This window comes from Vombatus ursinus, unplaced genomic scaffold (genome assembly GCF_900497805.2).
Source record: "Vombatus ursinus unplaced genomic scaffold, bare-nosed wombat genome assembly UNPS02010394.1, whole genome shotgun sequence".
NCBI lineage: Eukaryota > Metazoa > Chordata > Mammalia > Diprotodontia > Vombatidae > Vombatus > Vombatus ursinus.
In genome coordinates, this window is record NW_020950172.1 from 8,995,016 (window position 1) to 9,007,384 (window position 12,369).

General features: G+C 52.9%; 1 protein-coding gene across 2 annotated transcripts in view; it reads left to right on the forward strand.

Annotated features, from left to right (window-relative positions):
* TTLL1 (tubulin tyrosine ligase like 1) overlaps positions 1–11,531 on the forward strand; it is a 21,913-nt gene extending 10,382 nt beyond the window's left edge. For both annotated transcript variants that reach the window (XM_027854336.1, XM_027854337.1), the window contains exons 7-11: positions 759–867; positions 3,795–3,938; positions 8,234–8,320; positions 9,908–10,071; positions 11,064–11,531. In XM_027854336.1, the coding sequence (XP_027710137.1) occupies positions 759–867; positions 3,795–3,938; positions 8,234–8,320; positions 9,908–10,071; positions 11,064–11,193 (634 nt within the window). In that variant the 3' untranslated portion in view covers positions 11,194–11,531. The remainder of the gene's footprint in view (positions 1–758; positions 868–3,794; positions 3,939–8,233; positions 8,321–9,907; positions 10,072–11,063) is intronic.
* The last annotated feature ends 838 nt before the right edge of the window (positions 11,532–12,369 follow it).

Genomic DNA, 12,369 nt, shown 5'->3' on the forward strand with positions numbered 1-12,369 from the left:
CCTCTCCATCTCTCTCTTCTCTTCTCTGTCTCTCTCTTTCCCTCTCTTCCTGCCTCTCTCTCTCTTCTCTTTCTCTTTTCTCCTTCTTCTCTCGTCTCTGTCTCTCTTCTCTCCTCTGTCTCTCTCTTTCCCTCTCTCTTCCTGCCTCTCTCTCTTCTCTCTCTCTTTTCTCCCTCTTCTATCCTCTCCATCTCTCTCTTCTCTTCTCTGTCTCTCTCTTTCCCTCTCTTCCTGCCTCTCTCTCTCTTCTCTTTCTCTTTTCTCCTTCTTCTCTCGTCTCTGTCTGTCTTCTCTCCTCTGTCTCTCTCTTTCTCTCTCTCTTCCTGCCTCTCTTTTCTCTTTCTCTTTTCTCCCTCTTCTCTCATCTCTGTCTCTCTTCTCTCCTGTCTCTCTCTTTCCCTCTCTCTTCCTGCCTCTCCTCTTTCTCTTTTCTCCCTCTTATCTCCTCTCTGTCTCTCTTCTCTCCTCTTTCTCTCTCTCTTCCTGCCTCTCTCTCTCTTCTTTTTTTCTTTTCTCCCTCTTATCTCCTCTCTGTCTCTCTCTTCTCTCCTCTATCTCTCTCTCTTCCTGCCTCTCTCTCTCCTCTCTTTCTCTTTTCTCCCTCTTCTCTCGTCTCCACCTCTCTCTCCTCCTCTCTCCTCCTCTCTGCTCTCGGTTGTTAGCGCATCTGTCCTAGAGCTCGCGCTGCCCGGGGTCTTGTGCGTTGTCCTGGGGCCGGCTCTCTTGGGTCGTGTGGAATGACTCCCGCGTCTTTGCAGGTATAAGCTGGGCTTTTGTCGATTTTGCACCGTGAAGTATACACCAAGCACGAGTGAGCTGGACAACATGTTTGTCCACCTCACCAACGTTGCCATCCAGAAGCATGGGGTAAGTGCTGAGGCCAGGGGCCCGACTCCTCTCTGCCTGCCCTTTGGCTCCTCCTCTCGCCTCCTGGGCACAGAAGGAAGGCAAGGGCCGGCCACGCCTGGGGTGCCCGGGACGGTCACTGTGGCAGCGCCCGGGAGCACTGGGGTTGTGCTGGGCAGCTCCCTTGGAGCCCCGGGTCAAGAGGTGGAGTGCCCTGGTTTGACAGCCCCTTCCCCTCCATCTCTAGCCATGCTGCTAGAGGCTGGAGGGTGGGGCATGATGAGCAAAGTCTCTGTTCAGATCCCCAGAGCTGAATAAGTTCAGGACCAGATTACGTGCTGGGTGCCCACACCTCTACAGGAAGGAGGTCACTGGAGGCAGGTCATACCTGCAGTGCACAGAAATGCCTGGATTTGTTTATATTGGCAGTTCAACATCCATAAACAATGGGAGAGGGCAGGGAATGTCTTTGCAGCCATCTTCCTCAGTTTCTGTCAGCTGCAGGCAGACTGGCTGAGCCCTAGGGCTGAGGGAGCATGTCCTTCTGGCCTCCCTGCTGGGGTGGGCTCAGTGGCCGTCCCCAAGCTGCCTGGAAACCCATCCCTCAGTGTGTGCTGTAGCCAGGGGATGGGGGGCTCCCAGCAGGCCCTCCCCATAAGCCTCCAGGACTGACTGTCCCCGTGAGGTGCAGGGCCTTCCTTTGCGCTCCACACACCAGGACAAGCACTCTTGCTGGCCATCTGCCGTCTCTGGGTCTCACCCCATGACAAGCTCCCTTCCTCTCCTGGCCATCCATGTCCCTGGTGATATCCTTTTTTTCTTGTGCCCCTGGGGTCACCTGCAGTTTTGATTTTTTTTTCTTATGTCATCATTTTCCACCATGGGCTGAATCAGAGTTAAGTAAGGTTTAAACAATAGAACCCTTAATGACTACTTTCCAAGACGTAGACATTTCAAATAGAAGGCCTCTCTTGTTGTCCTCATGGGAAAGAGGGGAGGAAAAATAAATGATCTAACTGGATGGCCCTGGAGCTCATGTCCTCAACAGCCACGTTAACAGTGAGACACCCAGCCCCAGGCCTTCCTGCTAGATCCTGTTATCCCTGATGGGTCTGCAGTCGGGGGCACCACTCAGCTCGGCTCAGTCACTCAGGGTCTTTGGGGAGCTGGGCCAGGTGTCCTTTTCTTTTGCTTTTTTGGGTTTTTTTGGGGGGGGGTTGGGCAATGGGGTTAAGTGACTTGCCCAGGGTCACACAGCTAGTAAGTGTCAAATGTCTGAAGCCGAATTTGAACTCAGGGCCTCCTGACTCCAGGGCTGGTGTTCTATCCACTGCGCCACCTAGCTGCCCTGCCAAGCATCCTTTTCCAAGGTGGTCACCTCCCTTGGACCCAAGGACCTTTCATATCAGGCAGGCAGGTGGTGTGTCTAGCTCACGTTTGCCCCAGTGCTATCCACATTCATTTCCCTTCAGTAAGGGTGGAGGGGTGGGATGGTGGGGCTGTGATAGTGACCTCAGGAACACATTTTTCACTTGCTTTCTTGCAGAGGACTGATTTGGAGAGCAGACGGGGAAGTGCCGGGGGTGGCACACATTCACCGTCGGGGCTCTCTGCTGTGACCACTGGCAGCCTATGCATAACCCTAGGTCAAGAATTAGCATCTGAGGCAAGGATTGTGTATTAAGGAGGGACCAGCGGGGGGCCACGACCCTCTGCGGCATCTGAGGAAGGGTCTTCTGAACCATCCACTCTTGTTTTCCAGGACTGAGCCACAATAGGTCATTCATACAGAAATAAGAACTAGATTTAAGATGTGGACAAAGGAGAAATGCCAGTCCCTGACCCCACATCCTCTTGGCACCACTGCGGAAGTAGCCAAGGAGCCCAGTGAAGGCCCTGGCTCCGGCATTGCCAGCCGGTCCTAGAGATGTAAAGGGCTGAGGGGGATGTGTGTGCTCAGAAGGCTGAGGGCAGCCAGGCTCTGGTCTGGTGTCACGAGAGAAGACAAGTACTTGGATTGAAACGGTCAAGGGCCCTGCCTTTCCCTTGCGGTCTCCCCATGCCCACGCAAGGCCTCCACTTTGCACATTCCTGCTGAATTGACCTGGCCGCCAGTTGTGAAATCGAGGCTTTCCAGTGGTGGATATTGGATACAGAACCATTGAGAGTCCCCACCTAATGTCCCCCAAAGGGGACAAGTCATCTGGTCTCTCCCCAAAGAACTTCAGAGAGGGGGGCTCACTGCCTCCTAGGGGCACCTTCATTTGTGGCCGGCTCTCCTTGTCAGGGTGCTCCTGCCTCCGGGAACCTGAGTCTGGCCCTTGTAGCTTAAGATCACAGGATTTGGAGGTGGCGGGGACCTCAGCTACCCGCCCTCCCCCCTCCAAGAGGAAGTGGACACTCAGGGAGGTCAGAGGATCACAGATTTCTGTCAGTCGGTCAAGAAGCATTTATTAAACGCCTACTACATGCCAGGCACTGTTCTAAGTGCCAGAGGTACAAAGAAAGGCAAAAACGCAACAGTCCTGCTCACGAGGAGCTCACAGTCTAATTAGTTTAGAGGTGCAGGAGCCTTGGGGGCCATCAGAGCCATCCCACCCCTCTCATTTCACAGAGGAGGACATTGGGTCACACAGCTGGAGTTGAGTCTGGGTTCCAGTTTGTCCAATTGTACTTTGGAGTACTCGGGTTTTGTGGGGGTGTGTGTGTGTGTGTGTGTAAAATAAAGAGTAATTGCCTGCTGTGTGCAAAGTTCTGTCCCAGGCACCAGGGCTGTAAAGACAAAGACAAATCGGCTGGTCTTGTGCTGGGCCAGGGTGGCTGCTCTTCGTCTTTTTAAAATCCATACGCAGAGCTGGGTAGCTCGTGGTGCCGAGTGCTTGAGATTGTGTGAATTGATACAGACGTCTCTTCCTTCTCCCCCCCTCCCCTCCCTGTGATGTTGCCAGGATGATTACAACCACATCCACGGGGGCAAGTGGACAGTGAACAACTTGCGGTTGTATCTGGAGAGCACGCGTGGGAAGGAGGTCACAGGCAAGCTGTTTGATGAAATCCACTGGATAATCGTGCAGTCCCTGAAGGCCGTGGCTGTGAGTAGTGGTGTGTGCGTGTCAAGCCTGGGTCACAGTTGTACGTTTTTAGCAGTTTTGGAAATGGAGGGGAAAAGCAACTGGCTGAAACGCGTGTGTTTTGTAGGAAGTGTTTTGAAGTGTGTGTTGTTGGGTCCCTTCTGTTCTAAAGTCTGTTTTAAAAGTCTCACCTCCTACGTGTCTACCGAGGACAGAGGCGGTCTTGGGAGGAGGGAGCCAACACGTAGACATGCGAAGTGCTGCCCAGTTGCTTTCATCCCAGAAGTAGGATGTCTGGTGGCAAAACCTGACCCCTGAGGTCTTTTCCCAAAGCTGAGATTCCATGACAACTGTGGACCTGGGAAAAATCGGCCCAAGCCGTCGTTTAATATCAACAGTAAAAAATTTGCTCATTGGCAGCATTGGGCTGAAACCCAGGGGTCCTAATTCCCAGGCCCTTGCTCATTCCATCATGTGAATTCTCAGCGTGGACTAGCCCTCTCTTCCTCCTTCCCCCGATTGCTTGTCCGCATCCCCTTTGGCTGTCCCACTACCAGCCTCAGACTTCTGGGGAGTGACTGAGATTAGCCATCAGAAAGAATTTCCCAGCAGAGGAAAGGAGCAGGAAGGGCTTGTGGCTGGGGACCTTTAAATCCAGGAACATAGATCCCCGGGGCTGGGGGATGGGGAAGCTCTCCTATGCCTCAGACTCTCTGAGAGACACAGAGTGGTTCTGCGGCCTCCTGGCTAAGGTCCTGGGAGGCTGGGACACGGCTCATGGCAGAAATAAAGCTGACAATTCCTTGCGCTTGACACTTTGACCATAGGGAAATAGAAGAGATGGTCAGGCAGCTCACCTGGTTAAAAGCGTATTGATAACTTTTGTTCTCGCATTTCCCTCTGGAGGCCAGTGACCACCTCAGACAATCCCTGAGAATATCAAAGTCAAATAGGATGAAAAAATGGTGCCTGAGCCACCCTGGGCATGAGAGGAAAGCCAGGGTCCCATGAGCCAGGGTTTGTGTCTGGGCTCTGTGGCCTTCTGAAGTCACCTTCCTTTCTCTGGTTACAGTCCCAGTGTAGACAGTTCTCCTGGGCCTGCCGTCTTCACTTTGCGTCACTTCACACGGGCCTTCGGATGCCTCTCAGAATTCTTCCTATCAGTTGCTCTGGGCGGCGCCCGTCCCACAGACTCTGCGGGTGCTCATCGCTGATGGGACTCCCTGTTTCCAGTTTTGGGCTGTTACATAGAGGTGTGGACCCTAACAAACAAACCCGAGTGTGCTGCTCTGGATATTTCCATGCCGACGGATCTCATCTCACTTGCCTCTAAGTAGCAGCCACCTAATGAGCTCTCAGGGCCGATGGGACTGAATAATTGGCTCTTTTTTCTTGCGTAATTCCAAACTTTTCCAAAATGGCCAGACCAATTCACAACTCTGCCCTCAGTGAATTAACTGCTTGTTTTCTTGCATCCTGATTCATGCTCAGTTTTTCCATCTTTTACCTCTATTTGTGAAACTTAGGAAGAGGAAGTAATATCTGAGGGTTGTTTTAATTTGAAAATGCCCTCGAGTGTTTATAGTCTCGGGGAAACAAAACCCAGACAACAGAAGGTTAAGTAGCCAGCTTACAGAGCTTGTGTCTGAGAGTGAGAAAACTATGGTGGGTAATCTTGATCCAGCCACGGCCTCTCTCAGTGCCCTCTTCTGTAAGCAGAGGGAGTTAGGCTTGGGGGTCGTCCATCCCCAGATGCTGGAATCCTCTGAAGCTGAAATGTTGCTGTGCCCAAACCAAGCGAGGCGTGCCCATGGCAAGGGTCATCGTGGTCAGGAATGTCTGACAAAGGCTTCAGGGAAGGACCGGGCTGGCCCCCGGTCTTGGGGGATGGCAGGATTGAGCACAGCCAGGACAATCACTCCTATCTCCCGGATACCTTCAGAGTTGCCAAGAACTTTCCTCACAGCAGCCCTGGGACGGATGGAGAATGAGTGAGAATTGCCTCCATTTTACAGAGATGGGGAAACTGAGGTTCCTAAGTGATTTTCCAGGTTACTCATAAATATTGGAGCCAGAGTTCAGAAGCAGGCCCCAGCCATGAGAAGAGTGCCATTTCTCTTATATCAACACTACTCTAAAGAACATTTATTTCAGGCCTGTAGACCTACCAATGTCTTCTTTTACTGCATTTCCAGTCTTTTGCTAATTATACCATAAAAAAATTGGAAAGCATTTTAAAATGGTGCCATGTGTAATCTGCTCCATCACTTGTCATTAAGGATCTCTGTTAAAAGTGTTCTAGGACTTAAAAAAGGTCAGTAGTTAGGCCCTCCCCACATAATGTCCTAACTAATGTCATTTTACCATCACCTTCATTAGAAATTACAATTCTGCCCTGTCATCACGTCATGGCATTTTGTCAGTTAGTTGCCTGCGAAACGCACCAGTCTGACTGGTGCTGGCTCCCCGGAGGGGGCCAGGCTGCTTCCCATCTTGCCGACTGGGCCTGGAACAGCTTTGTTCTCCTGGGACCCCTGAAAGGAGCCCCTCAGAGCATTGTTCCACCCGATGGGCTTTTAGGCAAGACAGTAACAGCCCCCTTTGGGTCACAGGAGCAGCGAGGCACATCCCCCTCTCCTGCCCTCCCATTCAGAATCTCTTCCCTTGGGCCTGACTTTGAAAGCACTCGGACAGGTTCTCAGAGACAGTGGGGAAAAGTCAGAAATGCTCAGATCACTTGATTTTTATGCTAAAAGCCTTGAATTTCTAGTGACTCTTGAGTGGGTAGAAGCAGAGAAATTACATCCTTCAGTTCTCCGAGGATTGGCGATTTACATGGCATGAGTCCTTCTGTCTGCACAAATCACTGCCCTAGTTCTAGGCTTGAGCAGACCCTCCTCACAAGTTGCTCTGGCCAACCTTGGCTCAGTGAGCCGCGCTCAGAGGCTGAGGCGGGATTCAAGCCCGCAAAGCCCTCGAGAGCACAGGGAGGAGGGCATCATGGGAGGGGCACTGCCCTTCCCCCCGTCTTTGGGTAAAGGAAGAATGAGAGAAGAGGTCATGAGTGACCCAGGTGTCAGGTGTCCGCACCTAGTCTGTCTTAGCCTGATAGCCTTCTCATCTTCAAGGATCATTAGTGCTGATGTTTCACTTAGCGGCTTCTTAGTAGCCACCTCTCCCCAGAGCCTCAATTTCTCCAACTGTAAATAAACCACAATAATAATTGCTCAACTTTCTCAGTAACTCCTACAATTATTGTGGGGGAAAGTGCTTTGTAAACCTGAAAGTGTTATCTAACTGTGAGTTATTATTACTATTCTTGATAGATGAATTGAATTAATCTTTTAAAACATGCCTTGTAATCTTCTAAAACATCTATGTTAAAAGGACATTCAGAACCTGTACGTCTATAAAGCCATCATTTTTTAGTTGATTAGTGGTCAAAGGGTATGAAGGAAGGGTTTTCAAAAGAAGAAATGTTAACAATCGACCACCACCTAAGAATGCTCTTGCGCATTAAGAATAGGCGTCCAGAGTAAGGCTGTGTTCTGGGAGCTGCCCAATGCTTTCAGCCCAGTGAGGATGGGGAAAGGTGGGAACGGTCCCTGCTGGAGGCTCGAGGAGGACTGGCACATGAATGCCCTTGGGGTGGGGCAGAAGCTGCTCAGCTGGCCCAACCTCCTGCTGCCACACTCACACTCCAAGGAAGGCCAAGGCAAAAAGAAGGCCCTGTCGGTCCCACAGTGGTCATAGCAGCGTCACTTGGCATTGCAAACATCTGGAAACAAAGGGGATGCTGTTGGGGAGTGGCTGAGCTTCTGTATGGTTGTGTAAACGTGGTGGAATATTAATGCATCATTAGGAATGGCAGATAGACAAGGGGGGACTTGGAGGAAGTGTTGCAGGGGGAGGTGAGCCTAGCCAGAGACACCCCACGTGCAGTAATTATGAGTGTGAATGAAGACCACAGTAAGGCCGCAGAATTCGAGCCAAAAATAGGGCCAGAATTGGTAAACCCTGAGACGGTAGCCACGTCACTTCCCGGCCCTGCCATCACCTTCCCCAGCTCCAGTGGAGGGCTGCCCAGAGCATGGGCTCTGCAGGGTTGGCTCATCTGAGCAGACTTTGGGCTCCTTCCCCTCCTAAAGGGCCCCATGGCCTCCCTCACCGGGAGACCAGAGGTGACAGTGAGAGCCGCACGAGTGGTCCGTGTGTGCCGTGTTGTTTAGGTCTGGCGAGGGCAGATGGCGCACCCAGGATGGGCCTGTGACAGGAAGCGTCATCCAGTCATCGGTCTCTCATCTGTCTCTTTTCAGCCCGTGATGAATAACGACAAGCATTGCTTTGAGTGCTACGGCTACGACATCATCATTGACGATAAACTGAAACCCTGGCTGATCGAGGTAACTGACCCTGTGGCCTGGGCCAGCCCCCTCCCCTTCCTCCTCCTCTCCCTCCTCCCCCTCCCCTCTCCTCCTCCTCTCACTTCCCCTCCTCCTCTCCGTCCTCCCCCTCCCCTCTCCTCCTCTCACTTCCCCTCCTCTCCCTCCTCCCCTCCCTCCCTTCTCCCCCTACCCCTCTTCCTCCCCCTCCTCCCCCTCCTCTTCAGAGAGCTCTCATTGTGGGCAGGTGCAGAGTGGGGGTGGGTGAGCTGGCCACAGCCCCCCCCAGGACTGCATTGTTGCTCTCAGAGCCACAGCGTCCGTCTCCATAAGGGACAGCTGTGGAGAGAGCTCAGCTTGACCTGGGAGGGACCGAGCGTTCCCCAGGCTGGGATGAGGAAAGGACCAACAGGAGTTTTTTAAAATGGCAGAAACAGAGGCCACATGGACGGCCTGCTGTGGCTCAGAGAGCACTGGACTTGGAATCAGGAGGGAGCTGGGTTCAAATCCCACCTCCAAAACACTGAAGAGCTGTGTGACTGAAGCTCTCTGAGCTCCGGTCGCCCCGCCTACAAAATGGGAATAATCCCTACAGCGTGGGTGTCACAGGGTGTTGTGGGGAGCAGTCACTCAGTCAGCAGGAATTTATCGAGCGCCTCCTAGGTGCAGGCACGTGCTCAGGGCTGGAGAGAGAAAGAGGAAGTAAGAACAGCCTCTGTCTTCGAGGCCGACCAGTCCTAAAGGGGCAAACGACACCTGTGCACGTGCACCGTCGTTGTGCATCCGTAAGTGGCAACGTATAGCTGCCTCTGTGTAGCTCCATGGGGCCGGCATCAAGCGAGATTCCCAGATGAGTCCCTTCTGGCGTGCAGCTTTTGCCGTTACACTCCAGGAGGGCGGCTTCGCTGGGTCTTCAAACGGGTGTAGGTGATGTGGAGAGTCAGTGATGATTGTAGGCCCAGCGGGCAGCGGCCGCCAGCCTGTCCCCACGGCTGACACCAACAAACCCAGTTATTCTACTCCACGTACACAAGCAAATCAAAAAGAGGGTTTTCTTTGTAGTGGAGACTTTGTTCTGCAGTTTGTTTCTAAGACTCACGTAGGAAGTTGAGCGAGGCGGTGACACAATTGCTCCGTGCATTCGGGTTCCTTCCTTGGCTTTCTGCCTGTCCGCTCTCTTCCCACGGTTCCCTACTCTGATCTTTACCAGGCCCGCGGTCCTGCTGAGAGGCAGGGTACATGCGTGCTCCTGGTCCGGGAAGCATAGAAACGTTTCTTTAGCAGCTGTGATGAGTGACGAGGATGCCCTCTGAGAGGACAAACGGGACATTTGCAGGGCATTTTCAGAACTCAGCGAGCCAGGAAGGCGTGTCTTAGAGAGCGGTCCAGTCCTTGATGTGGTGCCCGGTGAAGGGGGCCCTCCTTAGAGGATGCTCGGTAACGCAGCGCGTGGCCACCCTACAGCTGACGCATGTGGTGTCGGCTGCCTGGAGCGCTGGGGGGACATCCCCAGCGTGGCCCGAGCCGGGCTGTCCTCCGCCATTGTTTCCTCGCGGGGTTTGTGTGTGTCGGGTCCCAGGTCAAAGTCGCCTTGTGTCCTCTCTTTAGGTTAATGCGTCCCCATCTCTCACCTCCAGCACGGCCAATGACCGGATCCTCAAGTATAACCTGATCAATGACACCCTCAACATCGCTGTGCCCAACGGCGAAATTCCAGACTGCAAGTGGAATAAGTCGCCACCCAAGGAAGTGCTCGGCAATTATGAAATTTTGTAAGTTGGAAGAGCGACTGGGGATGGGGGCTTGGGCCAGCGCCTCCCAGAAGCTACTGAGACACCCTGAGGCAAAAGGAGATTGAAGGGGGTCACAGGAGGCGGGTGGCCGAGGCCAGGCTGGGGCCGCTGGACTTTCTGCTGCCCTTCCCCAGGCCGGCCTGCAGGATGAGTCAGGGTCCTCCACCAAGTTTGGACAAGTCCAATCTTGGTTTTTGGTGTGAAAAGCAAGGCCCAGAGAGGGTGATTGTCTAGTCCACCAGCACACAGCTTCTGGGAGGCAGGGACGGTGGGGTGGGGGGGGGGCAGGCAGGCTGAAGCACATCGCTTTGGTCCTTCCGAAGGGGACTCCCCCTCGGGCCTGCAGTGCCTGCCCTGTCTCTGAATGCCCAGCCTCCCTTGGAGCTCCCTCCCACAGAAAGCCTCTCCTGACAGCCCTGGGTCAGCTCCCCCTCAGTGTAACATCAGCTCCTTGGGGGGGGGAGCAGAAGGGAAAAGGGATAAGCATTTATTAAGCTCCCACTGGATGCTGCACACTGCTCTGCAAATATCTCATTATGTTCTCACAGTAGCCCTGGGAGAGGGGCGCTGAGGACAGAAATTGCCTCCTTTTTGCCTGAGTGCCTTGCCCAGAGTTGGTACTTAATAAATGTTTATTGAGCAGATGAATGAATGAAAAGCTGACCCTCAGCAGTTTTCATTGGGTGGTGAGTAGGCACCCACTGCTCTCTTCCCTCTGTGATGCCTCCCAGGCCCCTCGGGCTGTTTGACTGGGGCCAGGTTCTCCTCTGGGAACAAGAGCCCTGAAAGTTTCCTATCCTGGGCCGGCCTCCCTCTGTGCCCCAAGTCACCCGTCAGGAAACAGAGATGGGCTGCCTTCAGTTGGTGCCCACTGTGAGGGGGTGGGGAGAGGAGCTCACGTCAGGAAGGCCACAGTGGCCTGAGAGCCCCGCTCCAGAGACAACGTGGGCCCGCTCTGTTTTTGTTCTTAGGTACGATGAAGAATTAGCTCAGAACGACGGGGCAGAGCGGGACCTAAGGAATCGTTCTGGGCCATCCATTGGGCTTAAAGGCAGTCGGACCAGAGACACAGGAAAGACTGCCCTGACCACGTGGAAATAGCTGTCCCAGTGAAAGCAGGAGGGCATGGTCGGAGTGCAGTGGCCTCGGGGAGGCTGGGCTTCTTCCAGAGACTGCCTCACACCTCCCTATCTTTCTCTGACTTCCTTCCTTCCTTCCTTCCTTTCTTCCTTCCTTCTTCTCCCCTCCCTCCCTCCCCCCCCCCTTCCTTTGCCAACGGAGGTATCTAGGAGAAGTGCGTTCCATTGGAAGGTATGAATTGGATCCTTTTCACCATGTTTCCATTGCTGCTGTATATAATTAGGTTTTCCAACAGAAATCTATCGTCCTTTGCATGTCAGTGAACCTAATAAATGTCATCGCTGTTTTTTAAAGTTTAATTAGATTAAATTTTTTTTTAAAAAACAACAACAACATGGTTTTAAAGTTATGTTGAAGGAAATCTATTTGGTCTGAGGGCTGCTTTGGTTCAGTCTTCCTTTTCTTGGACCATCCCTTTCGTGCATAAAGACACAAGTTATGATCTCGCAGGAGTTCTCTAGAAGTACCTTAGAACCCAGAAGGGGCCTCCGAGGACACCCGTCCCAGCCCAGGAGGCTCTGTTCACCTAGCAGACATCCCTGACAGACGGTCCAGCCTTTGGTGATAGAACGCTTTGCGTTGCCCGGGAGCTCACGGCTGCACCCAGCTCATCCCAAGCCAGTCCATTTGGCTATTGAATGACTCCATTGGAAAGTTTTTCTTTGTCAGAGCCCCAGGCTCTCCAAACTGGAAGGGCCCTCAGCCCCATCCTAAGCTGGAATCCCCAGGGACACCCTCAGGAAGCATGATGTCAGGTCTCAGCTTGTGACCTCCCACACCAGGGCGCTGTGATTGTGCTGTTGTTGGTGTGATCTTTGTCTTCTTGGAATACTTTTGGTGCTGCCTGCCGCTGAGCACGATGAAACACAAACCTAATTTGCATTTTCACCAGGAAAACCAGAGCGTGAAAATCAGCCTCAGGACTGTGTCCTTCTCCTTTCCTCTGAGCTTCTAATATCAAAGAACTTAGGGTGAGAGTCTGACCATTAGGAAGAGACTTGCCTGTCTCTGTATTCCTTAATAATTAGCTTTCGTATTTGGGGAGAAAAATACTCCTGTCTTAGACTCCTTGTCACCAGTCAGACAGAACTTGGCCAAGACTAGATTTGTGGCGTGTTTGTGTGAGGTGAGGGCTGC